Here is a 27,415-nt window from a genome sequence, read left to right on the forward strand (position 1 = left end):
ATGAACGGAGCAAAGTACAGAGAGATCCTTGATGAAAACCTGCTCCAGAGCGCTCAGGACCTCAGACTGGGGCGAATGTTTCCCTTCTAACAGGATAACGACCCTAAGCACACAGCCAAGACGACACAGGAGTGGCTTCGGGACAACTCTGAATTTCCTTGAGTGGCCCAGCCAGAGCCCGGACTTGAACAAACTACTGAGTAAATGTGATATTTCAGTTTTTATTTTTAATACATTTGCAAAAATTCTAAAAACCTGTTTTTGCTTTGTCATTATGGGGTATTGTGTGTAGATTGATTAGGGGAAAAAACTATTTAATCAATTTTAGAATAAGGCTGTAACGTAACAAAATGTGGAAAAAGTCAAGAGGTCTGAATACTTTCTTCTGTGTCTTACCTTTAGAAGTGTTTACTTCAGGCTGACTACTAGCATCTGTTGAGTTACAATGTCCCATAAATTGAATGTCCAAATCAATTTAAAGTGAGTTTTGCAGGGACACAATTCGAAAGGAAGGCTAAAGCAAAGAAAATGTACTTTTACTGTTTGCGATTCACAAATTATTATTTTGATGGCCATGATTTGATTCACCGCAATTTAACCGAGCCTCAACTACTACAATGGTGAAGCACATCATTCAATTAGTCAAAAATAATCATTAAAAAAAATATTGATTCATATTAATTAAATGAATCACTATTCTATTTTTTTAAAACTGTTTTGAGAAATGTGAGGAGGGGAATCCATTATACAGTAAATTAAATCTATATGGCCTAAACAAGAGCAATAGGAGAGCTTTTTGAGCTACATGTCTTTATTATTATTTCATGTGCAACGAGACACCTGGCCTCTCTGCTGCCTATCAGCTATTGCTTTATGTTCTTGTGGATTTAAATAGAAAATTGGTGCAGATTTGAATGATTTTATGTGTGGTATGATTGCTAGTTAACCTACTGCAGATCTGGACAAACAATCCACCTACCACTATTGTCACTATGGAGAGAGGGCAGGATAGAGTTGACTGTATAGTAAGTGTGGCAGAAAGCGTAGTGCATAAGGGAACTACCAAAACACATTGATAGGGGAGTCGTATGCAAGCAGAAATGTGCCTATATGGAAGAAATTATATAGTAAAACCTGCTAAATGGGGAATGTAAACCAGGGGAAAAATGCGCTACCCTCCCATGTGCCCAATAAAAAAAAATCACACAACCCTCCCCAAAGCAAAAAAAAAAAACTTCAATAACTCTCCCCTATTTTGGACCTGCCCCCCCACCCAAGTAACTGTCCCTAAGAAGTTCAAGGGAAGCAATGCATATAACATACTGTCCCTGTCCTATTTTGCTGTCCACTTATTCTGAGCAAATGGATGAATATAAAGTGATATACACCAGGGTGCGGCTGAGATGAAAAGGTCAAAGTGCAGGTGGGCAGCAGCTTCCAGCATGTAACTCTTCACTGCTTTAGAAAGTAACCAGTCTATTGAGGCCTTCAGTCAAGAAACCCATAAATCTTATACTGTAGCCTACTCACACGTGTGTACGTGTGCATTAAGCCATATTACCTGTGAATCCCACTGTTCTAATGAACTGTGACATGATTAAACCAAAGTCCTGATTCTTACAATTCTCAGATCCCATGGCATCTATTGAAATAGGAGTGTAAACGGGGGTGGGTTCCTCAGCTACATATTGCCACTATCACTCCTCACCCTCCACTGTGATAGCAAATGTGTAGTTGGAGCCACACATTGGTGGGACGATGGGGTGAGTTTTACACGTACAACGTAAAAGTAAGAAGTGCTGCACTGTATAAAATGCTAACCATATTTTTGTTTTTATTATGGCATTTTGATTTGAGAGGAGTGGTAACTCAGATGACTGATTAAAGTTTCACTAGTACCCATTCTCTCACAAAGTCACATAAAACATCCCATAGTGTAATGGAGAGAGAACAAGGGAATCTTTATGTAAACAGCTCTGCTCTGTGGTACTTGAGGTTTTGTTGGTCTCTTTGTGCCCCCAAATCTTTACTGCAATAAGCAGCCAGAAACTAGGCAGAAAGCACAATGAACCAAGAGTTAGGATTCCCAACCAAAATCTACATGAAACCACATGCACACACTAACACGCCACGCACACACTCATTCCAACACTTTTCATTCAGTAATAATGCCCAAATAGACCAAACACACCCACTCCATGGCTCTGCATCTGAGTCCTGGCATCCAGACTGAGACACACGATGGCAGACATGCAGGTGACGTCCTTGCCTCCCCTGCGGCAGTCCTTGTTGAAGGTGTTGATTTTTTCAGGTTCAAAAGTGGCTTTGGCTTGGATGCGCACCACACTGCGAGACCTGAGGGAAGACAAGGGGCATGAGGGCCATTACCAGTGTGTGTGTGTGTGTGCGTGAGCATGATGGGACTGCAATAGTATGGGAGTGTGTTGGGGTGAGTGTGTGTCACTAACCAGATCAGTACTGCTGCACCCAACGCGCCCACAGCCAAGTCCACCAACCCGTCTTCATTGACATCCATCACCCCATGAACACTACGGCCAAAATACTGCAGACCAGCAGAGAAGCATGCTGCTCCAATTCTCTAAGAGAGAGAGGGAGGGAGGGAGGGAGGGAGGGAGGGAGGGAGGGGAAAAACCCAGTTAGTGAGACAGCAAAAATACTTTTAGTATTGGTTCTGAATAATCCACTGCATTACTAGGGGTTGTATGCCACTGAGCTCACCTGTCTGTATTTGTGTTGTATGCCACTGAGCTGGCCGTAGAACAGGTAGATGGCCCCCTGGTGGTCGTCCTCTAGAGGAGCTCCCACCACAACCTCACTGTACGAGTCACCATTCATATCAGGGATGGGGGCCATCGCTCCGCCAAAACGAGAGTTCTGGGACTGGTCGGGGACTTCAAGGGTCCCTTCCAAAATGAAATGGCTCTGTAGAGAGAGAAAGAGAACGAGAAAAAGAGAGAGAGAGGTCATGTGAGCCTGGGTCAGTGATGACTTAACACACATACACAACACTTACACACGAATACAGTAAAACAGACATGACCATTTTCAGAGACATACAGTACCATACATTTTCTCACATTTACTCACATTTGTCCATGGCCAAAATAACCTATTGACATACACTACTGGTCAAAAGTTTTAGAACACCTACTCATTCAAGGGCTTTTCTTTATTTTTACTATTTTATACATTGTAGAATTATAGTGAAGACATCAAAACTATGAAATAACACATATGGAATCATGTAGTAACCAAAAAAGTGTTAAACAAATCAAAATATATTTTATATTTGAGATTCTTCAAATAGCCACCTTTTGCTGATGACAGCTTTACACACTCTTGGCATTCTCTCAACAAGCTTCATGAGGTAGTCACCTGGAATGCTTTTTCAATTAACAGGTGTGCCTTCTTAAAAGTTAATTTGTGGAATTGCTTTCCTTCTTAATGCATTTGAGCCAATCAGTTGTGTTGTGACAAATATTTTATATTTGAGATTCTTCAAATAGCCACCCTTTGCCTTGATGACAGCTTTACACACTCTTGGCATTCTCTCAACAAGCTTCATGAGGTAGTCACCTGGAATGCATTTCAATTAACAGGTGTGCCTTCTTAAAAGTTAATTCGTGGAATTTCTTTCCTTCTTAATGCATTTGAGCCAATCAGTTGTGTTGTGACAAGGTAGGGGGGGTATACAGAAGATAGCCCTATTTGGTAAAAGTCCATATTATGGCAAGAACAGCTCAAATAAGCAAAGAGAAATGACAGTCCATCATTACTTTAAGACATGAAGGTCAGTCAATACGGAACATTTCAAGAACTTTGAAAGTTTCTTCAAGTGCAGTCGCAAAAACCATCAAGCGCTATGATGAAACTGGCTCTCATGAGGACCGCCACAGGAATGGAAGATCCAGAGTTACCTCTGCTGCAGAAGATAAGTTCATTAGAGTTACCAGCCTCAGAAATTACAGCCCAAATAAATGCTTCACAGAGTTCAAGTAACAGACACATCTCAACATCAACTGTAAAGAAGAGACTCTGTGAATCATGTCTTCATTGTCGAATTGCTGCAAAGAAACCACTACTATAGGACACCAATAAGAAGAAGAGACTTGCTTGGGCCAAGAAACACAAGCAATGGACATTAGACCGGTGGAAATGTGTCCTTTGGTCTGGAGTCCAAATTGGAGATTTTTGGTTCCAACAGCTGTGTCTTTGTGAGATGCGGTGTGGGTGAACGGATGATCTCTGCATTTGTTTTTCATCAGGACAATGACCCTAAACACACCTCCAGGCCATGTAAGGGCTATTTTAACAAGAAGGAGAGTGATGGAGTGCTGCATCAGATGTCCTGGCCTCCACAATCCCCCGACCTCAACCAAATTGAGATGGTTTGGGATGAGTCGGACCGCAGAGTGAAGGAAAAGCAGCCAACAAGTGCTCAGCATATGTGGGAACTCCATCATGACTGTTGGAATAGCATTCCAGGTGAAGCTGGTTGAGAGAATGCCAAGAGTGTACATTTCTGTTATCAAGGCAAAGGGTGGCTATTTGAAGAATCTCAAATTTAAAATATATTTTGATTTGTTTAACACTTTTTAGGTTACTACATGATTCCATATGTGTAATTTCATAGTTTTGATGTCTTCAGTATTATTCTACAATGTAGAAAATAGTAAAAATAAAGAAAAACCCTTGAATGAGTGAGTAGGTGTTCTAAAACTTTTGACCGGTAGTGTACATACACTACATGACCAAAAGTATGGGGACACCTGCACGTCAAACATCTCATTCCAAAATCACAGGCATTAATATGGAGTTGGTCCTCCCTTTGCTGCTATAACAGCCTCCACTCTTCGGGGAAGGCTTTCCACTATATGTTGGAACATTGCTGCGGGGTCTTTCTTCCATTCAGCCACAAGAGCATTAGTTCGGGCACTGATGTTGGGCGATTAGGCCTGGCACACAGTCGGCGTTCCAATTCATCCCAAAGGTGTTCGATGGGGTTGAGGTCAGGGCTCTGTGCAAGTTCTTCCACACCGATCTCGACAAACAATTTCTGTATGAACCTTGCTTTGTACACAGGTGCATTGTCATGCTGAAACAGGAAAGGGCCTTCCCCAAACTGTTGACACAAAGTTGGAAGCGCAGAATCGTCTAGAATGTCATTGTAATAATAATAATATAATATGCCATTTAGCAGAATTAGTCTAGAATGTCATTGTATGCTGTAGCGTTAAGATTTCCCTTCACTGGTACTAAGGGGCCTAGCCCAAACCATGAAAAACAGTCCCAGACCATTATTCCTCCTCCACCAAACTTTACAGTTGGCACTATGCATTGGGGCAGGTAGCGTTCTCCTGGCATCCGCCAAACCCAGATTTGTCGGTCGGACTGCCAAATGGAGAAGCATGATTCATCACTCCAGAGAACGCGTTTCTACTGCTCCAGAATCCAATGGCGGCGAGCTTTACATCACTCCAGCCGACACTTGGCATTGCGCATGGTGATCTTAGGCTTATGTGCGGCTGCTCGGCCATGGAAAACCATTTCATGAAGCTCCCGACTAACAGTTCTTGTGCTGACGTTGCTTCCAGAGGCAGTTTGCAACTCGTTAGTGAGTGTCGCAACCAAGGACAGACACTTTTTACACGCTACACACTTCAGCACTCAGCAGTCCCGTTCTGTGAGCTTGTGTGGCCTACCACTTCGCGGCTGAGTCGTGTTGCTCCTAGACGTCTCCACTTCACAATAACAGTGAGTTGTTAGTGAGTTTTCATAGTTCCTATTGAGCTGTTGTGACACGTGACTTCCGTCTCGCTTCCGCATTGTCTCCGTGCTGCTGTGCTGTTTGTTGCTACTTGGCTACCTGCCAAACTATTCACGTTTTACTTTTAATAAACGTTTAATCAATATCTGTGTTCAACAAATTTACCAACTTTTTAGTTTTGTCCTCACTCATCTTTTTTCGTTAAACTTTTTCACCCCGGACGTTTTATCCCGTTTTATCCCGAGACAGAAGAGTCATTTTCCTGTGCGTTTTAGCTGCCAATTTTACTTTATTTTCCATTTTTCCATCGCAACTTTTTTTCCCTTATTCAACTTTTTTCACTCCGGACGCTTTATCTGGACATGGTTCGTCAACATCTTCAACAGCCGAAGCTAAGTAGTAACATTAACATGATGTCTTCTAATTGCAGTCGCTGTACTCATAATATACAGGAGAACGATCGCCTTACGGCGAGAATAGCTGTGCTACAAGCCCAGCTTCAGACGCAATCGTTAGGCAAGGGTAATTTCAGTGTAGGAAAGGAAGAAACAGCGTCTGTGCCACCAGTAAGTACAGACAGTAACGTTAGTATAAATCCCCCGCACAGTCCCCGCAGCCGGACAACTTTCTCATGGCTTCTGGAGGGAAATACTGTTGGAATGCTCAACCGGTGTCGCTCATTCAGCCGACAGAAACCTTCAACCGGTTTTCCCCATTATGTAGCGAGTCGGAGTCTGAGTCTGAGTCTTCTCTTGTCTCTACTCCTCCCGTTACGGGGTCTGAGACGCCGAAGGCTCCCACCATTAGCTCTGACAAATTGAAAACCCTAGTCATTGGCGACTCCATTACCCGCAGTATTAGACTTAAAACGAATCACCCAGCGATCATACACTGTTTACCAGGGGGCAGGGCTACCGACGTTAAGGCTAATCTAAAGATGGTGCTGGCTAAAGCTAAAACTGGCGAGTGTAGAGAGTATAGAGATATTGTTATCCACGTCGGCACCAACGATGTTAGGATGAAACAGTCAGAGGTCACCAAGTGCAACATAGCTTCAGTGTGTAAATTAGCTAGAAAGATGTGTCGGCATCGAGTAATTGTCTCTGGCCCCCTCCCAGTTAGGGGAAGTGACGAGCTCTACAGCAGAGTCTCAGCACTCAATCGCTGGTTGAAAACTGTTTTCTGCCCCTCCCAAAAGATAACATTTGTGGATAATTGGCCCTCTTTCTGGGACTCACCCACAAACAGGACCAAGCCTGACCTGCTGAGGAGTGACGGACTCCATCCTAGCTGGAGGGGTGCTCTCCTCTTATCTACCAACATAGATAGGGCTCTAACTCCTCTAGCCCCACAGTGAAATAGGGTGCAGGCCAGGCAGCAGGCTGTTAGCCAACCTGCCAGCTTAGTGGAGTCTGCCAATAGCATAGTCAGTGTAGTCAGCTCAGCCATACCCATTGAGACTGTGTCTGTGCCTCGACCTAGGTTGGGCAAAACTAAACATGGCGGTGTTCACCCTAGCAATCTTATTAGGATAAAGACCTCCTCCATTCCTGCCATTATTGAAAGAGATCGTGATACCTCACATCTCAAAATAGGGTTACTTAATGTTAGATCCCTCACTTCAAAGGCAGTCATAGTCAATGAACTAATCACTGATCATAATCTTGATGTGATTGGCCTGACTGAAACATGGCTTAAGCCTGATGAATTTGCTGTGTTAAATGAGGCCTCACCTCCTGGTTACACTAGTGACCATATTCCCCGTGCATCCCGCAAGGGCGGAGGTGTTGCTAACATTTACGATAGCAAATTTAAATTTACAAAAAAAAAATGGCGTTTTCATCTTTTGAGCTTCTAGTCATGAAATCTATGCAGCCTACTCAATCACTTTTTATAGCTACTGTTTACAGGCCTCCTGGGCCATATACAGCGTTCCTCTCTGAGTTTCCTGAATTCCTATCAGACCTTGTAGTCATAGCAGATCATATTCTAATTTTTGGTGATTTTAATATTCACATGGAGAAGTCCACAGACCCACTCCAAAAGTCTTTCGGAGCCATCATCGACTCAGTGGGTTTTGTCCAACATGTCTCTGGACCTACTCACTGCCACAGTCATACTCTGGACCTAGTTTTGTCCCATGGAATAAATGTTGTAGATCTTAATGTTTTTCCACAAAATCCTGGACTATCGGACCACCATTTTATTACGTTTGCAATCGCAACAAATAATCTGCTCAGACCCCAACCAAGGAGCATCAAAAGTCGTGCTATAAATTCTCAGACAACACAAAAATTCCTTGATGCCCTTCCAGACTCCTTCTGCCTACCCAAGGACGTCAGAGGACAAAAATCAGTTAACCACTTAACTGAGGAACTCAATTTAACCTTGCGCAATACCCTAGATGCAGTTGCACCCCTAAAAACGAAAAACATTTGTCATAAGAAACTAGCTCCCTGGTATACAGAAAATACCCGAGCTTTGAAGCAAGCTTCCAGGAAATTGGAACGGAAATGGCGCCACACCAAACTGGAAGTCTTCCGACTAGCTTGGAAAGACAGTACCGTGCAGTACCGAAGAGCCCTCACTGCTGCTCGATCATCCTACTTTTCCAACTTAATCGAGGAAAATAAGAATAATCCAAAATTTCTTTTTGATACTGTTGCAAAGCTAACTAAAAAGCAGCATTCCCCAAGAGAGGATGGCTTTCACTTCAGCAGTAATAAATTCATGAACTTCTTTGAGGAAAAGATCATGACCATTAGAAAGCAAATTACGGACTCCTCTTTGAATCTGCGTATTCCTCCAGGGCTTAGCTGTCCTGGATCTGCACAGATTTCTGCGAGGGCCTGGGATCGGGAGAGACACTTAAGTGTTTTAGTACTATATCTCTTGACACAATGATGAAAATAATCATGGCCTCTAAACCTTCAAGCTGCATACTGGATCCTATTCCTACTAAACTGCTGAAGGAGCTGCTTCCTGTGCTTGGCCCTCCTATGTTGAACATAATAAACAGCTCTCTATCCACCGGATGTGTACCAAACTCACTAAAAGTGGCAGTGATAAAGCCCTCTTGAAAAAGCCAAACCTTGACCCGGAAAATATAAAAAACTATCGGCCTATATCGAATCTTCCATTCCTCTCAAAAAATTTTAGAAAAAAGCTGTTGCGCAGCAACTCACTGCCTTTCTGAAGACAAACAATGTATACGAAATGCTTCAGTCTGGTTTTAGACCCCATCATAGCACTGAGACTGCACTTGTGAAGGTGGTAAATGACCTTTTAATGGCGTCAGACCGAGGCTCTGCATCTGTCCTCGTGCTACTAGACCTTAGTGCTGCCTTTGACACCATCGATCACCACATTCTTTTGGAGAGACTGGAAACCCAAATTGGTCTACACGGACAAGTTCTGGCCTGGTTTAGATCTTACCTGTCGGAAAGATATCAGTTTGTCTCTGTGAATGGTCTGTCCTCCGACAAATCAACTGTACATTTCGGTGTTCCTCAAGGTTCCGTTTTAGGACCACTATTGTTTTCACTATATATTTTACCTCTTGGGGATGTTATTCGAAAACATAATGTTAACTTTCACTGCTATGCGGATGACACACAGCTGTACATTTCAATGAAACATGGTGAAGCCCCAAAATTGCCCTCGCTAGAAGCCTGTGTTTCAGACATAAGGAAGTGGATGGCTGAAAACTTTTACTTTTAAACTCGGACAAAACAGAGATGCTTGTTCTAGGTCCCAAGAAACAAAGAGATCTTCTGTTAAATCTGACAATTCATCTTGATGGTTGTAAAGTCGTCTCAAATAAAACTGTGAAGGACCTCGAGCGTTACTCTTGACCCTGATCTCTCTTTTGACGAACATATCAAGACTGTTTCAAGGACAGCTTTTTTCCATCTACGTAACATTGCAAAAATCAGAAATTTTCTGTCCAAAAATGATGCAGAAAAAATTAATCCATGCATTTGTTACTTCTAGGTTAGACTACTGCAATGCTCTATTTTCCGGCTACCCGGATAAAGCACTAAATAAACTTCAGTTAGTGCTAAATACGGCTGCTAGAATCCTGACTAGAACCAAGAAATTTGATCATATTACTCCAGTGCTAGCTTCCCTACACTGGCTTCCTGTTAAGGCAAGGGCTGATTTCAAGGTTTTACTGTTAACCTATAAAGCGTTACATGGGCTTGCTCCTACCTATCTTTCCGAGTTGGTCCTGCCGCACATACCAATACGTACGCTACGGTCACAAGACGCAGGCCTCCTAATTGTCCCTAGAATTTCTAAGCAAACAGCGGGAGGCAGGGCTTTCTCCTATAGATCTCCATTTTTATGGAACAGTCTGCCTACCCATGTGAGAGACGCAGACTCGGTCTCAACCTTTAAGTCTTTACTGAAGACTTATCTCTTCAGTAGGTCATATGATTGAGTGTAGTCTGGCCCAGGAGTGTGAAGGTGAACGGAAAGGCTCTGGAGCAACGAACAGCCCTTGCTGTCTCTGCCAGGCCGGTTCCCCTCTCCACTGGGGTTCTCTGCCTCTAGCCCTGTTGCAGGGGCTGAGTCACTGGCTTGCTGGTGCTCTTTCATGCCGTCCCTGGGAGGGGTGCGTCACTTGAGTGGGTTGAGTTACTGACGTGATCTTCCTGTCTGGGTTGGCGCCCCCTTTGGTTTGTGCTGTGGTGGAGACCTCTGTGGGCTATACTCGGCCTTGTCTCAGGATTGTAAGTTGGTGGTTGAGGATATCCCTCTAGTGGTGCGGGGGCTGTGCTTTGGCAGAGTGGGTGGGGTTATATCCTTCCTGTTTGGCCCTGTCCGGGGGTTTCTCCGGATGGGGCCACAGTGTCTCCGGACCGCTCCTGTCTCAGTCTCCAGTATTTATGCTGCAGTAGTTTATGTGTCGGGGGGCTGGGGTTAGTTGGTTATACCTGGAGTACTTCTCCTGTCTTATCCAGTGTCCTGTGTGAATTTAAGTATGCTCTCTCTAATTCTCTCGTTCTCTCTTTCTCTCTGAGAACCTGAGCCCCTAGGACCATACGTCAGGACTACCGGGCATGATGACACCTTGCTGTCCCCAGTCCGCCTGGCCTTGCTGCTATTCCAGTTTCAACTGTTCTGCCTGCGGTTACGAAACCCCTACCTGTCCCAGACCTGCTGTTTTCAACTCCTAATGATCGGCTATGAAAAGCCAACTGAGAGACCTGAGCCCTAGGACCATACGTCGGGACTACCGGCCGTGGTGACTCCTTGCTTTCCCCAGTCCGCCTGGCCTTGCTGCTATTCCAGTTTCAACTGTTCTGCCTGCGGTTATGGAACCCCTACCTGTCCCAGACCTGCTGTTTTCAACTCTTAATGATCGGCTATGAAAAGCCAACTGAGATTTATTCCTGATTATTATTTGACCATGCTTGTCACTTATGAAAATTTTTGAACATCTTGGCATGGTTCTGTTATAATCTTCACCCGGCACAGCCAGAAGAGGACTGGCCACCCCTCATAGCCTGGTTCCTCTCTAGGTTTCTTCCTAGGTTTTCGCCTTTCTAGGGAGTTTTTCCTAGCCACCGTGCTTCTACACCTGCATTACTAGCTGTTTGGGGTTTTAGGCTGGGTTTCTGTACAGCACTTTGAGATATTAGCTGATGTAAGAAGGGCTATATAAAATAAAATTGATTGAAAATTGATTGACTTACAGTTGACCAGGGCAGCTCTAGCAGGGCAGAAATTTGACCAACTGACTTGTTGGAAAGGTAGCATCCTATGACAGTGCCACGTTGAAAGTCACTGAGCTGTTCAGTAAGGCCATTCTACTGCCATTGCTTGTCTATGGAGATTGCATGGATGTGTGGTCGATTTTATTCACCTGTCAGCAACGGGTGTGGCTGAAATAGCCAAATCCACTAATTTGAAGGGGTGTCCACATACCTTTATATATACACTACCGTTCAAAAGTTTAGTGTCACTTAGAAATGTCCTTGTTTTCAAAAGAAAAGCAAATTTTTTGTCCGTGAAAATAACATCAAATTGATCAGAAATACAGTTTAGACATTGTTAATGTTGTAAATGGCTATTGTAGCTGGAAAATGGCTGATTTTTTATGGAATATCTACATAGGCGTACAGAGGCCAGTCCTGTGTTCCAATGGCACGTTGTGTTTGCTAATCCAAAAGCCATATCTCAGACTGGCCAACAAAAAGAAAAGATTAAGATGGGCAGTCTGAGATATGGCTTTTTCTTTGCAACTCTGCCTAGAAGGTAAGCATCCCGGAGTCGCCTCTTCACTGTTGACGTTGAGACTGGTGTTTTGCGGGTACTATTTAATGAAGCTGCCAGTTGAGGACCTGTGTGGTGCCTGTTTCTCAAACTAGACACTCTAATGTATTTGTCCTCTTGCTTAGTTGTGCACCGGGGCCTCCCACTCCTCTTTCTATTCTCGTTAGAGCCAGTTTGCGCTGTTATGTGAAGGGAGTAGTACACAGCGTTGTACGAGATCTTCAGTTTCTTGGCAATTTCTCGCATGGATAGTCTTCATTTCTCAGAACAAGAATAGACTGATGAGTTTCAGAAGAAAGTTCTTTGTTTCTGGCTATTTTGAGCCTGTAATCGAACCCACGATTGCTGATGCTCCAGATACTCAACTAGTCTCAAGAAGGCCAGTTTTATTGCTTCTTTAATCAGCACAACAGTTTTCAGCTGTGCTAACATAATTGCAAAAGGATTTTCTAACGATCAATTAGCCTTTTAAAATGATAAACTTGGATTAGCAATCGCAACGTGCCATTGGAACACAGGACTGATGGTTGCTGATAATGGTCTCTGTACGCCTATGTTGTCACGCCCTGGCTCTGGGGACTCTTAAATGTTGAGCCAGGGTGTGGAGTTTCTATGTCATATTTTTTATGTTGTGTTTTCTAGATCGTGTAGATCTATGTTGGCCAGGGTGGTTCCCAATCAGAGGCAGCTGTAGCTCGTTGTCTCTGATTGGGAACCATACTTAGGCAGCCTGTTTGGCACTAGTCGGGGTGGGATCTTGTTCCGTAAAGGTTTGTTTTGTGTAACCTAGGACTTCACGTATCGTTTGTTTGTTGTTTTGTGTCGGGTTAAGTACGTAATAAAATGTACGCTTATCACGCTGCGCCTTGGTTCCACGAGTCATTGAACGTTCGTGACAGAAGATCCCACCAAAAGAGGACCAAGCAGCGTGTCCAGGAACAGACAGCCTGGACCTGGGAGGAGATCCTGGACGGGAAGGGATCCTGGACTTGGGAGGAGATTCAGGCCGGAATGGATCGCCGTCCTTGGGAGGAGACTGTGGAGGCGCGCTATAGAGAGGAGCAGCGGCAACGCAGAGGGTACCGGCCGAGGAGGAAGCCCGAGAGACAGCCCCAAGAAAATTTTGGGAGGCGGAATGCCCACCCGGCCCCTACCCTGTTGTGTTTGTGTGGCGCGGTCGCAGTCCGCGCCTTTGGGGGGGGGGTACTGTCACGCCCTGGCTCTGGGGACTCTGAAATGTTGAGCCAGGGTGTGTAGTTTTTGTGTTATATTTTCTATGTTTATGTTCTAGATCGTTTAGATCTATGTTGGCCAGGGTGGTTCCCAATCAGAGGCAGCTGTATCTCGTTGTCTCTGATTGGGGACCATACTTAGGCAGCCTGTTTGGCACTAGTCGGTGTGGGATCTTGTTCCGTAAAGGTTTGTTTTGTGTAACCTAGGACTTCACGTATCGTTTGTTTGTTGTTTTGTGTCGGGTTAAGTACGTAATAAAATGTACGCTTATCACGCTGCGCCTTGGTTCCACGAGTCATTGAACGTTCGTGACAGAAGATCCCACCAAAAGAGGACCAAGCAGCGTGTCCAGGAACAGACAGCCTGGACCTGGGAGGAGATCCTGGACGGGAAGGGATCCTGGACTTGGGAGGAGATTCAGGCCGGCATGGATCGCTGTCCTTGGGAGGAGACTGTGGAGGCGCGCTATAGAGAGGAGCAGCGGCAACGCAGAGGGTACCGGCCGAGGAGGAAGCCCGAGAGACAGCCCCAAGAACATTTTTTGGGGGGGCTAAAAGGGTGGTTAGCGGAGCCTAGGGTTAGAGCAGAGCCAACTCCCCGTACTCAGGCTAGGAAGCGTGTGACTGGGCAGGCTCCGTGTTATGCGGAGCCACGTACTGTGCCGCGAGTGTTCCGGCACAGTCCTGTACGTCCTGTGCTAGCACCACGCACATGTCGTGCAAAGATGGGCATTCAGCCAGGACGGGGTGTGCCGGCTCAACGCTCGTGGTCTCCAGTACGCCTCCTCGGTCCCGTATATCCTGCGCCAGTGCCACGTGCTGTAGTGCCAGTACGAGTGCACAGCCCCGTACGTCCTGTGCTGATGCCTCACACGTATTGTGTGGAAGTAGGCATTCAGCCAGGACAGGTTGTGTCAGCTCTCCGCTCCAGACCTCCAGTCCGCCTCCACAGTCCGGCCCGGCCCGTTCTGGCTCCCCGCACCAAGCCAGTGGTGCGTGTTCCCAGTCCAGCCCGGCCTGTTCCTGCTCCCCGCACCAAGCCAGTGGTGCGTGTTCCAGTCCGGTCCGGCCTGTTCCTGTCCCTCGCGCCAAGCCAGTGGTGCGCGTCGCCAGCCCGGTCCGGCCTGTTCCTGCCCTCGCACCAAGCCAGTGGTGCGCGTCGCCAGCCCGGTCCGGCCCGTTCCTGCTCCCCCGCACCAGCCAGTGGTGCGCGCCGTAACCCGGTCCGGCCCGTTCCTGCTCCCCGCACCAAGCCAGTGGTGCGCGTCATCAGCCCGGTCCGGCCCGTTCCTGCTCCCCGCACCAAGCCAGTGGTGCACGTCGTCAGCCCGGTCCGTTCCTGCTCCCCGCACCAAGCCAGTGGTGCGCGTCGTCAGCCCGGTCCGGCCCGTTCCTGCTCCCCGCACCAAGCCAGTGGTGCGTGTGTCCAGTCCGGCACGGCCCGTGCCTGTTCCACCGGTGCCTGGTCCGGCACCGGTCAGCTGCTCCACTCCGGAGCCAGAGCAATCCGCTCCCACCGGGGATCCGGTCCAATTCCTGTCAGCGGATCCACTCCGAGCCAGAGCAATCCGCTCCCACCGGTGCCCAGTCCAGCTCCGGCCAGCGGCTCCAGTCCGGAGCCTGTACAGATCGATCCACCGTCGTCGGGTCCAGCTCCAGTCAGCGGTGCCAGACCAGACCAGGGGCGCAACGGGGAGGTGGAGAGAAAGTGGTGGTCACGCCCGGAGCCGGATCCACCTCTGAGGCGGAATGCCCACCCGGCCCCTACCCTGTTGTGTTTGTGTGGCGCGGTCGCAGTCCGCGCCTTTGGGGGGGGTACTGTCACGCCCTGGCTCTGGGGACTCTTAAATGTTGAGCCAGGGTGTGGAGTTTCTATGTCATATTTTCTATGTTGTGTTTTCTAGATCGTGTAGATCTATGTTGGCCAGGGTGGTTCCCAATCAGAGGCAGCTGTAGCTCGTTGTCTCTGATTGGGAACCATACTTAGGCAGCCTGTTTGGCACTAGTCGGGGTGGGATCTTGTTCCGTAAAGGTTTGTTTTGTGTAACCTAGGACTTCACGTATCGTTTGTTTGTTGTTTTGTGTCGTGTTAAGTACGTAATAAAATGTACGCTTATCACGCTGCGACTTGGTTCCACGAGTCATTGAACGTTCGTGACATATGTAGATATTCCATTAGAAATCAGCCGTTTCCAGCTACAATAGCCATTTACAACATTAACAATGTCTACACTGTATTTCTGATCAAGTTGATGTTATTTTAATGGACAAAAAAATTGCTTTTCTTTCGAAAACAAGGACATTTCTAAGTGACCCCAAACTTTTGAACGGTAGTGTATAGTGTACATGTACACTCCAATTCACTTCTCCTGGTTCTCACCTGCTGAGTCACCCTGTAGATGTAGACCTTGCCCCTCTCCCAGCCCTTACTGAAGAACATGGGTGCTGCCACCAGGAGGAAGTCCGTCACACCGTCCCCATCGATGTCCAGAGGAGCTAGCTCACTCCCGTAGTATGACCCAATCTACAGACACACCATATGACAAAGAGTCAAGCCATTTATACTCTACTCAAATGTGCATAACAGTGACTCATTTATATCTATGTTCACATTTAACCCGAACCATATCACAATTTGAAAAGTGTTAAATTAACACAGTACAATTACTGCCAATAGCATCCAGTGAGGGGAAAACCCCATTCATATCAAGTCCATTTAATTCCCCTAATCTTATTTTTAGCCCACAGACCCCACCAGACAGGAAGGAGTGTAAGAGGGAAGGGGAGGCATCTGAGACAGGATGCACCACCTAACACATCCCTGCCGCACAAGCTTACTGTAAATCTGGCCCCAGTGGCCTCAGGCTACCACAGAAAACACCACAGCAGCCGCAGTTAATCCTAGAGGAGTACTGCATTTCTAATATCCCCTCAGGAATGCGCAGCACCGACTCTAGGACTCTACCCCTCTACCCCTCTCCCTCCCTCCCTCCATCTCCCAAACAACAGTCTGGTCTGACACAGTGGTTAGCCCTTGTTTACTGGGAGCCTGTTGCCCGGGGCGATGTGTATGTGCTCAGTAGCAAACCCTGTTTTGATTGGATGTATACAGATGAGAAGCACATGGGCCAGTGAGACGAAGGCCATCTGGACCGGGCAGCCGAGTCTAGACCATAATGTAATGAAGACTCCCATGTGTCACACATGTGTGCACACAAGCTCGACACGTAGAGCCAGTGTGTGTGTGTGTGTGTTAGTGTGTGCGTGTGTGTCGGTGTATGTGTGTGGGTGTCACTGTCAGTGTCGGTGTGTCGTGTTGGTGTGTGTTTGTTTTTAAACTTAGGCAAATGAACTCAAGCACCTGCCTGTAATGGTTTCCCCCAAGGTTCAGTCCTTGGCCCACTTGTATTAATCATCTATCTCTGTGTGTCTCACCTGCTGGCCCTTGAGTGAGTGTAGGATGGTGAGGTTGCCATTGTTTCTCAGGGTAAAGATGATGACTTTGCCAGTGTGGTTGAAGCGGGGGGCTCCAGCAACATAGAGCTGCCTGCCTTTGGCCGACACCACTGAGTTTACTGTGTAACCTGGGAGATTGGACACAAGGATACACTTTCTGAAGGCACTGTCCAAAAGTTATGGGCAGTTATGAGGGTGCAGTGTGATAACCATTTTGAAAAAACGTTTGCTTAAAAACTGGAAATCAAATGACCCTCCATCGTTAAGACAGTGGATGATTCAAATGCATTATTATCTAAATATTGAAAAGATGTGGGCTACAGAGTGAAACAAAATAGTACAATTTGAAGCCATATGGCATAAAGTATTACAAGCACAGGAGATATTCAAAGGATGAGAAATTAGAGAAAATGTTATTGTGAGACGGGCAGGATAGGTGAGGAACTTGTGGGTCAGAGCAAGTGTGATGTCATTAATGTTTGTTGAAATGTACACCACCGTTCCAAAGTCTGGGGTCACTTAGAAATGTCCTTGTTTTCGAAAGAAAAGCACTTTTTTTGTCCATTAAAATAACATAAACTTGATCAGAAATACAGCGTAGACATTGTTAATGTTGTAAATGGCTATTGTAGCTGGAAACGGCTGATTTTTATGGAATATCTACATAGGCGTACAGAGACCCATTATCAGCAACAATCAGTCCTGTGTTCCAATGGCACGTTGTGTTTGCTAATCCAAGTTTATCATTTTAAAAGGCTAATTGATCGTTAGAAAACCCTTTTGCAATTATGTTAGCACAGCTGAAAACTGTTGTGCTGATTAAATAAGCAATAAAACTGGCCTTCTTGAGACTAGTTGAGTATCTGGAGCATCAGCAATTGTGGGTTCGATTACAGGCTCAAAATAGCCAGAAACAAAGAACTTTCTTCTGAAACTCATCAGTCTATTCTTGTTCTGAGAAATGAAGGCTATTCCATGTGAGAAATTGCCAAGAAACTGAAGATCTCGTACAACGCTGTGTACTACTCCCTTCACAGAACAGCGCAAACTGGCTCTAACGAGAATAGAAAGAGGAGTGGGAGGCTCCGGTGCACAACTAAGCAAGAGGACAAATACATTAGAGTGTCTAGTTTGAGAAACAGGCACCACACAGGTCCTCAACTGGCAGCTTCATTAAATAGTACCCGCAAAACACCACCAGTCTCAACGTCAACAGTGAAGAGGCGACTCCGAGATGCTGACCTTCTAGGCAGAGTTGCAAAGAAAAAGCCATATCTCAGACTGCCCATCTTAATCTTTTCTTTTTATTGGCCAGTCTGAGATATGGCTTTTGGATTAGCAAACACAACGTGCCATTGGAACACAGGACTGGCCTCTGTACGCCTATGTAGATATTCCATAAAAAATCAGCCATTTCCAGCTACAATAGCCATGTACAACATTAACAATGTCTACACTGTATTTCTGATCAATTTGATGTTATTTTAATGGACAAAAAAATTGCTTTTCTTTCGAAAACAAGGATATTTCTAAGTGACCCCAAAATGTTGAACGGTAGTGTAGGTATGTAAATGTTAAGTTGTCTATTGTTTTTGTCTATATGTTTTTCTATTGTCAAAAAAGTAAAATAAAACACACAACAATACAGTACTGCATGCAATGCTAGACAGACTATTCATCCATCCCCTATCCATCCATCTATTTATTCATCTCTCCACACACCCATTCATCTATCCATCCATCTATTTATTTATGTGGTCCTCTGTAGCTCAACTGGTAGAGCACGGCGCTTGTAACGCCAAGGTAGTGGGTTCGATCCCCGGGTCCACCCATACACAAAAATGTATGCACGCATGACTGTGAGTCGCTTTGGATAAAAGCGTCTGCTAAATGGCATATTATTATTATTAATATTTATTAGTCTATGCATCCATCCATCTATCCATCTATCCATCCACCTACACAATTCTACCTGCCCATCCAGTTCACTCACCCAAGTAGGCCCCATGGTTCTTCAGTTCTTCTGGGAACTCTTCCAGATAGGAGGACTTGGGTGGGACTACCTTCCCATGACGTGTCTCTTTCAGAACAGCCCCGTTCCAATCGTAGGCCCCCACGGCCCCCACCAATATGCCATCCTACAGGAACAAGCATTTTCACATCAGTCGCCAAGTACACATCTCTCATTAGGTCAATGTACCTCTTTGGCCACCGTACAAAAAGGTACCAGAGCAGAGAGTGATGACGGTGGACAGATATGTCTTTTATGAGAAAAATGGGTTGAACATTTTGTATTTTCAGTAAGTCCAATCCTTTCAGTGAGTTAATTTATTCTTTGGTAATTTTCCACTCCCTGTTTTACTCTAATGGATTTTACAACCCTAGAACAAGAGCAGCGGGCAATAAAGAAAAGAACAGCTTAGTTACATTTTCCAGCATGAATGCATCACCATCATTGCTAAACTTCCACAATAAAAACACGTGAGCACATTTCACAAACACACATACACACACAGGTGGTGTTGAATGAACTATACACACCGTCACACAAAGTTGTGAATGCACTATAGACTATACACACATCACACACTCACGTCCAGAGGTGAAAGTCATTCAACCGTGAGTTACACATCTCTCAGGGCGAGTAAAAGTAGGGATCATGATCAATGACCAAATCCCCGGCAGTGTGTGCAGTGCTCCATTAGGCTGCATGATGCATGGGAATGTTCACTGAGCCCTGCCAAACTCGCATACTGTGTTGTATTATTGTTTCAGACACCGGTGATGCTGTCACCACTGTCACTATGCTTCAAGTTCGCCTGATCCCAGATCTGTTTGTGGTGTCTTGCTGTCTCCAATGGTCACATGGCTTGAAAATGATCATAGGAGTTGGCAAGAAAGCATGAACAGATCTGGGACCAGGTTAGCATTGACCATCAAACTATACTCAGCAGACTGCAGGTACTGTACTATAACAACGTGTTCTGATTCATTAGATAAGGAACCAGAAGAACCAACACAAACTGAATACACACAACTGATTCAGCGCTGACCTCAGATGTAATCTTCTGATCATCTCCTAAACTACCAGAGCCACTTTCTTAATAACCCCAATCAGTTCAAACGATTTGTCATTTTGGGACAAATCAACAGCTAATCCTTATCCTTTGGAAGAGAGAAAGAAGGTGTTCAAGAGAAACCGTGTTCTACAGGGTTGTATAGTGCTGCATACACAGCCCATGTGAATTTACTAATAAAAGTTGAAATACTGACACCCACGGACAGATTTCAGCCAACGCTAAAGTCATGACTAAATCAAGACAGCAGCGGGGCTGTTGTGAAGATACGCCACGGCCAAGTATTCCCTCACTCATAGTCATAGGCTGTCGACGTGGACAGTTTGACTGGCTGCCATGGCAACTGTTACAGAGTAAAGTAAGTCTCCCATTGGGATGGATACAGTATTATCCATGACTTATGATTTTAAGGATTTGGGAATTAGCTAATAGTTTATTTGCTATTTAGCAAGTACAGACAGACACAGAGTAAGTTTAATGTCCCTGCTGTGATATCCTTTAAGGGTGTTTTCACATATAGTCCTCTTTAAAATAACCAATCTCAGTCCTCTTTAAAGTGAACTCTGGGGTAAAAAAAAAGAAGCAAAATAACTCAGTTCTCTTTGTATTCACACTGCACTTGCTTTTGAATGAGGACTCAACTCTTTTGCCAGTTCACTTCACCTATTTTGTGGTCTGAGTCCTCTTTGCATTCACATTGCTATGTTTAAAAAGGAACCAAGATCTTTTTCCAACATTCACTCAATGCACTCTGGGTTTTTACAAAGTGCAGGACAAGCAATTCCATCAGAATGTGTTATCGGACAGCTTCAAATACTGACACCCATGGACAGATTTCAAGACAGCAGCGGGGCTGTTGTGAAAGTATTCAGTACCCTTGACTCGTTCCACATTTTGTTAGGTTACTGCCTTATTCTTAAATTGATTAAATAGTTTTTTTTCCCTCATCAATCTGCACACAATACCCCATAATGACGAAGAAAAAACAGGATTTGAGAAATGTTTGCTAATATATTTACTACACATTTACATAAGTATTCAGACCCTTTACTCAGTACTTTGTTGAAGCACCTTTGGCAGCGATTACAGCCTTGAGTCTTCTTGGGTATGACGCTACAAGCTCGGCACACCTGTATTTGAGGAGTTTCTCCCATTCTTCTCTGCAGATCCTCTGAAGCTCTGTCAGGTTGGATGGGGAGCATTGCTGTACAACTATTTTCAGGTCTCTCCAGAGATGTTTGATCGGGTTCAAGTCCGGGCTCTGGCTGGGCCACTCAAGGACATTCAGAGACTTGTCCCGAAGCCACTCCTGTGTTGTCTTGGCTGTGTGCTTAGGGTCTTTGTCCTGTTGGAAGGTGAACCTTCACCCCAGTCTGAGGTCCTGAGTGCTCTGGAGCAGGTTTTCATCAAGGATCTCTCTGTACTTTACTCCGTTAATCTTTGCCTCGATCCTGACTAGTCTCCCAGTCGCTGCCTCTGAAAAACATCCCCACAACATGATGTTGCCACCGCCATGCTTCACTGTAGGGATGGTGCCAGGTTTCCTCCAAAAGTGATGCTTGGTGTTCAGGCCAAAGAGAATCTTGTTTCTCAAGACCAGAGAATCTTGTTTCTCATGGTCTGACAGTCTTTAGATGCCTTTTGGCAAACTCCAAGCGGGCTGTCATGTGCCTTTTACTGAGGAGTGGTTTCCGTCTGGCCACTCTACCATAAAGGCCTGATTGGTGGAGTGCTGAAGAGATGGTTGTCCTTCTGGAAGGTTCTCCCATCTCCACAGAGGAAATCTAGAGCTCTGTCAGAGTGACCATCAGGTTCTTGGTCACCTCCCTGACCAAGGCCCTTCTCCCCCGATTGCTCAGTTTGGCCGGGCGGCCAGCTCTAGGAAGAGTCTTGGTGGGTCCAAACTTCTTCCATTTAAGAATGATGGAGGCCACTATGTTCTTGGGGACCTTCAATGCTGCAGAAATGTTTTGGTACCCTTCCCCAGATCTGTGCCTCAACACAATCCTGTCTCGGAGCTCTACGGACAATTCCTTTGACCTCATGGCTTGGTTTTTGCTCAGACATGCACTGTCAACTGTGGGACCTTATATAGACAGTTGTGTGCCTTTCCAAATCATGTCCAATCAATTGAATTTACCACAGGTGGACTCCAATCAAGTTGTAGAAACATCTCAAGAATGATCAATGGAAACAGGATGCACCTGAGCTCAATTTCGAGTCTCAGAGCAAAGGGTCTGAATACTTATGTAAGTAAGGTATTTCTGTTTTTAATAAATGTGCAAAAATTTCTAACAACCTGTTTTCACTTTGTCATTATGGGGTATTGTGTGTGTAGGATTTTAGAAGAAGGCTGTAACGTAACAAAATGTGGAAAAAGTCAAGGGGTCTGAATACTTTCCAAAGTCACTGTATATACCTAATTACATTTTGGAAGCTAATAGATTACATTTAGTTAAATGATGAGACATAAACATTGCAATCAGAAGATACTGTTAACATGTAAATATTATTTGTAACAGAATAAATAGCAGAAGAATAGCTGCCGATTAAATAATGCTGTAATTGAAAATTGTACACCCAATCTAGGCTACTGGCCCTTTAAGAGCTAGCATTGATTTTGTACCTTATGTTGTGATTCTCATCAAATATGTTGTTGTCTTCTCACACTATTCAAACCCCACAAGCGAATAAACAGCTTATGAAGCTCTCTTTATGGATCACATATTGCAAACAAATAATCTGAACTACAAACTCCACACATATTTTGGAATTTCTGTGCATCCTTGACAATCGCTAATCAATATCCAAGAGCAGCACACGTTTTTTTCTGCGAACCTGCGCATCATCATCTTCTCTCTTTTGTGGCACAAATGTGAGGGGTTATGGCAGGTGAAACGGTGTTGCAGTATTCTAGTGTGTGGTGAGGGGATAATGAGAAGAAAACCTAAAAAAAGGGAACCGGACCCAGGAATTCAAGGGAACCGAACTCAGACCACCTCTTGAGATGGTCTCAGTTTGGTTTGCTTCGGGGGCTCTTTTGAGGGGTCTGAGTTCCTTTGGAGTGTTCACACTGGACACAATATTAAGCGAACCGCACTGAGTTCACAAACATTGGCTGAAAGGGACCAAGTGTGAAAAAAGTGTTGGCCATACCAGTGTGGAAAAGTGGTTGGAGGAAGTTGCCGTATGAGGTGCAAGGTGGGTTGCAGGCGACTGTTTTTTAAAAGGTTACATCCTTATTTCCTCCGTCCTTGTTTCCTCAATTCTTCTCAAAGCGCATTGAAGGAGAGAATCCAGCTGAGTAAACAAGGATGACGGAGGAAGAACGGATTTGACAGTGTTACGTTCCCCAGCAAGAAAACCAAAAATGTAGCTCAAACAGAAGGGGGAACTAACAAAGAGTCACTGACAACAAACAAAATGAAACAGGTGGGGTACTGTTTTCAGACACAGCCCCAAGTTGCGACAATGGACGGTATGCTTTCATGCCCTGATATGAGGGAACAGCATTTAAATGGCCAACGTAGAGACAGGAAATGTATTAAGACAAATGAGGATTGAGGAAACAAACAAAGGTGAGATGACACATAACACTGATACCTGGAGAGATCCCTGAAGACTGGGGTTTGGTATGCAAGAGGCAAGACCCAATATTACTCATGTCAGTAGTGCGGCAATGTCAGCCAACTCAATAAACAATGACCTGAACTAAATGTTCCATATTATTTTGACTTGTACTATATTAAATTAACTCAGCTAAAGATATTAGGATTTCAAACTATGAGCAAATAAAGTCCATCACAAAGGCATTGCTAGGACAATCTCAAAATATCTGGTGTGTTGTGTGAGCTTGTTAATGAGTGTGTATCTGTGTGTATGTGTGTTAATGTGTATGATGTGTGTATTCATGTCTGTGTGTCTGTTTGCGTGTGTGTGTGTGTGTGTGTGTGTGTGTGTGTGTGTGTGTGTGTGTGTGTGTGTGTGTGTGTGTGTATGTGTTTAGCTGGCAAGCTCTGCATTCAACTAAACCATCTGTACTCTCTTGCCTGTTTTCCTCTTAAAGTACCCCCACCAACAAAAATACTTTCCACAACGTTATCATAATCTCATTCTCAAATTGCCCCTGTGCCTAGAATCCAACAATGCATTTTATGAATATATAATTTCCCCCAGAGACGGTTAATGCTTTCTCCAGTATCCACAGTGCCGTGCTCCATGCAAATTAACCTCTTAAGGATCTGACCCTTTTTTTCAATTTTCGCCTAAAATGACATACCCAAATCTAACTGCCTGTAGCTCAGGACCTAAAGCAAGGATATGCATATTCTTGATACCATTTGAAAGGAAACACTTTGAAGTTTGTGGAAATGTGAAATTAATGTAGGAGAATATAACACATTAGATCTAGTAAAAGATAATACAAACAAAAAAAACATGCTTTAAAAATCTTTGAAATGCAAGAGAAAGGCCACAATATAATACTGCAGTTTAGGTGCAATTTAGGTTTTGGCCATCAGATGGCAGCAGTGTGTGTGCAAAGTTTCAGATTGATCCAGTGAAGCATTGCAATACTGGACTATTTTGTATCAAGTCTGCCCAAATGTGCCGAATTGGTCAATTGATACATTTTCAAGTACATAACTATAGAGAACATACAAAAATTATATGGTAATACAAAATGTAAGCTTACACACTCCCAGGAATGTCATACATGATGGATCATTAGCTTATACACTAACTTTCACACATCTAGATGGTTGGGCGTGGTGGGTGTGGAGCCAGAGACAGCAGGAGTTCAATCTGTAGAATCCAGTTCATACATTTTAATATAAAAATGGATTTTGTCAAACAAAACTATGCTACATTTTAGGATGACAAATCAGAGCAAGATTACTGAATGTAAGTACATTATTTACCTTCAGAGGTGAATGTATCAAACCAGTTGCCGTGATACGTTTTTTGTTGTTATGCACTCTCCTCAAACAATAGCATGGTATTATTTGACTGTAATAGCTACTGTAAATTGGACAGTGCAGTTAGATTAACAAGTATTTAAGCTTTCTGCCCATATAAGACATGTCTACGTCCTGGAAAGTTAGCTGTTACTTACAACAGACATGCTAATCACATTAGTGCACGTTAGCTCAACCGTCCCGTATACGGGACACCAATCCCGTAGAGGTTTAAACAATAATATTTATACAACACTCTCAGTCTCAGCTCCTTAGAGGTAGCTCACATTCATCATCTCCCACTCATCATCCATCACCAACGTATAGCTCCCACCTGGTTAATGTAGTCTTCCCAAGAGATCTTTAAAGCTGTGTATAAATACAACAGATTCGGTTCCAACAGCCCCGGACACAACTCATTGCAATGCGCCCTCCACATGGCCCAACTTGCAATTTATACCTGGGCCATGTTTAGTACGAAAACGTTCTTGAACGTTGCAGATAGAAATACCACAAATAGAGCTGATGTGATTCCTTATTCTACATGTCAGAGATGCATATTTGTTCTACATAGCATATTTCTATCTGAACGTTCCAAAACGTTGCTTCCTGCTGAACGCACCCCAGTCCAATGGTGGTCCCGACAGTGCGCAAAAAAAGGGACTTTTCATTATCTCCAGCACAATACCAGTGTCAACTAGGGATGGGCATTTGAAATAATGTCACTATCAGAATAATATCATGACATTTTTTCGGATATCCGGATAGTCAAAAACGAAAAAAACGTAGGAACTGGCTTGCTGCGCAGCCTGCGTGATTTGGGTGCCGCTTGCTTGCAACAGTACTATGGGCAGGGGCCGGTGAGTTTTACACTGGAGGGAGAGAGAGAGAGAGAGAGAGAGAGAGTAGCCACACAGACTCACACTAGTTAGACTAAGTTGTAGATTCCATAGGTTATCTATCATCCCATCTGGTCGTACACGTCTTGACTGCAACAAATCGATGTAAAGAAGCTAGCTAAGATAGCCAGCTATGTTAGCCAGCTAGCTAGTTACCTAGACTAATTAGGGCTATTTTGCTCCGCTTCCCATCCTTGTGTACAACAATGCCATGCAGATTAAAGAATAGCCTAACTGATGGTTGCTCTTCATTGTAGCCTACTCCTTCTCATTTAACTAACTGAATTCTGTAATTTTCATTCCATTTTGCACTGATTAGAGATCTCCCACATTGCTTGCTACACATGGAGGCACTGACCGAAGACAGTGCCACTTTCATTGGCCGACAATGACAACAAAAATGCATGAAACCCTTGTAGGCTAATAAAGTATGTATTTTTATGGGGTGCAAGTCATAAAAACTATATTCAAAAGTTTGTTGTGTTATTGAGTTAAGAATTTCAAATGTCATGGTATATCCTTGTGTGTAGCAATGTCACACATATAATTGAATTTAGACAAAGCCTATTCATTGTTAAAATGATAAATGTTTTTCAAAAATTCATACTCTCGCAAATATTCGAATACTAACGTCTGTTCGGATATTCGAACATCCCTAGTGTCAACATATATGAAAACGGCGCATTCTTAAGTTTTGTAGAAAAAAATATAAAGTTAAAAACTTCTACCCGATGACATCATCAAAAGATACAACATTGCAAAAACAGTGATTTTCAAACACTATGAGATTCGCAGTGACGTTGGGAGCAAGAAAATAACCTCCCTTTAGCTACAGTGGCTTGCAAAAGTTTTCACCCCCCTTGGCATTTTTCCTATTTTGTTGCCTTACAACTTGAAATTAAAATGGATTTTTTGGAGGTTTGTATGATTTGATTTACACTTTGAAGATGCAAAATAATTTTTTGGGTGAAACAAACAAGAAATAAGACAAAAAAACGGAAAACTTGAGCATGCATAACTCTTCACCCCCCAAAGTCAATACTTTGTAGAGCCACCTTTTGCAGCAATTACAGCAGCAAGTCTCTTGGGGTATGTCTCTATAAGCTTGGCACATCTAGCCACTGGGATTGTTGCCCATTCTTCAAGGCAAAACTGCTCCAGCTCCTTCAAGTTGGATGGGTTCCGCTGGTGTACAGCAATCTTTAAGTCATACCACAGATTCTCAATCAGATTGAGGTCTGGGCTTTGACTAGGCCATTCCAATACATTTAAATGTTTCCCCTTAAACCACTCGAGTGTTGCTTTAGCAGTATGCTTAGGGTCATTGTTCTGCTGGAAGGTGAACCTCTCAAATCTCTAGAAGACTGAAACAGGTTTCCCTCAAGAATTTCCCTGTATTTAGCGCCATCCATCATTCCTTCAATTCTGACCAGTTTCCCAGTCCTTGTCGATGAAAAACATCCCCACAGCATGATGCTGCCACCACCATGCTTCACTGTGGGGATGGTGTTCTCGGGGTGATGAGAGGTGTTGGGTTTGCGCCAGACATAGCGTTTTCCTTGATGGCCAAAAATCTCAATTTTAGTCTCATCTGACCAGAGTACCTTCTTCCAAATGTATGGGGAGTCTCCCAGATGCCTTTTGGCGAACACCCAACGTGTTTGCTTATTTTTTTCTTTAAGCAATGGCTTTTTTCTGGCCACTCTTCCGTAAAGCCCATCTCGGT

The 27,415-nt window shown here is 44.4% G+C and overlaps 1 protein-coding gene across 1 annotated transcript in view; it reads right to left on the reverse strand.

Annotated features, from left to right (window-relative positions):
- Positions 1-27,415, reverse strand: part of LOC121532103 (integrin alpha-11) — a 107,901-nt gene that overhangs the window by 17,393 nt on the left and 63,093 nt on the right. The window contains exons 11-16 of the mRNA XM_041837805.2: positions 18,752-18,896; positions 16,738-16,886; positions 15,683-15,826; positions 2,740-2,943; positions 2,469-2,599; positions 2,192-2,355 (exon numbers count right to left, since the gene is read on the reverse strand). Of these exons, the coding sequence (XP_041693739.1) occupies positions 2,192-2,355; positions 2,469-2,599; positions 2,740-2,943; positions 15,683-15,826; positions 16,738-16,886; positions 18,752-18,896 (937 nt within the window). The remainder of the gene's footprint in view (positions 1-2,191; positions 2,356-2,468; positions 2,600-2,739; positions 2,944-15,682; positions 15,827-16,737; positions 16,887-18,751; positions 18,897-27,415) is intronic.

Source organism: Coregonus clupeaformis, chromosome 19 (assembly GCF_020615455.1).
Source record: "Coregonus clupeaformis isolate EN_2021a chromosome 19, ASM2061545v1, whole genome shotgun sequence".
NCBI classification, from domain to species: domain Eukaryota; kingdom Metazoa; phylum Chordata; class Actinopteri; order Salmoniformes; family Salmonidae; genus Coregonus; species Coregonus clupeaformis.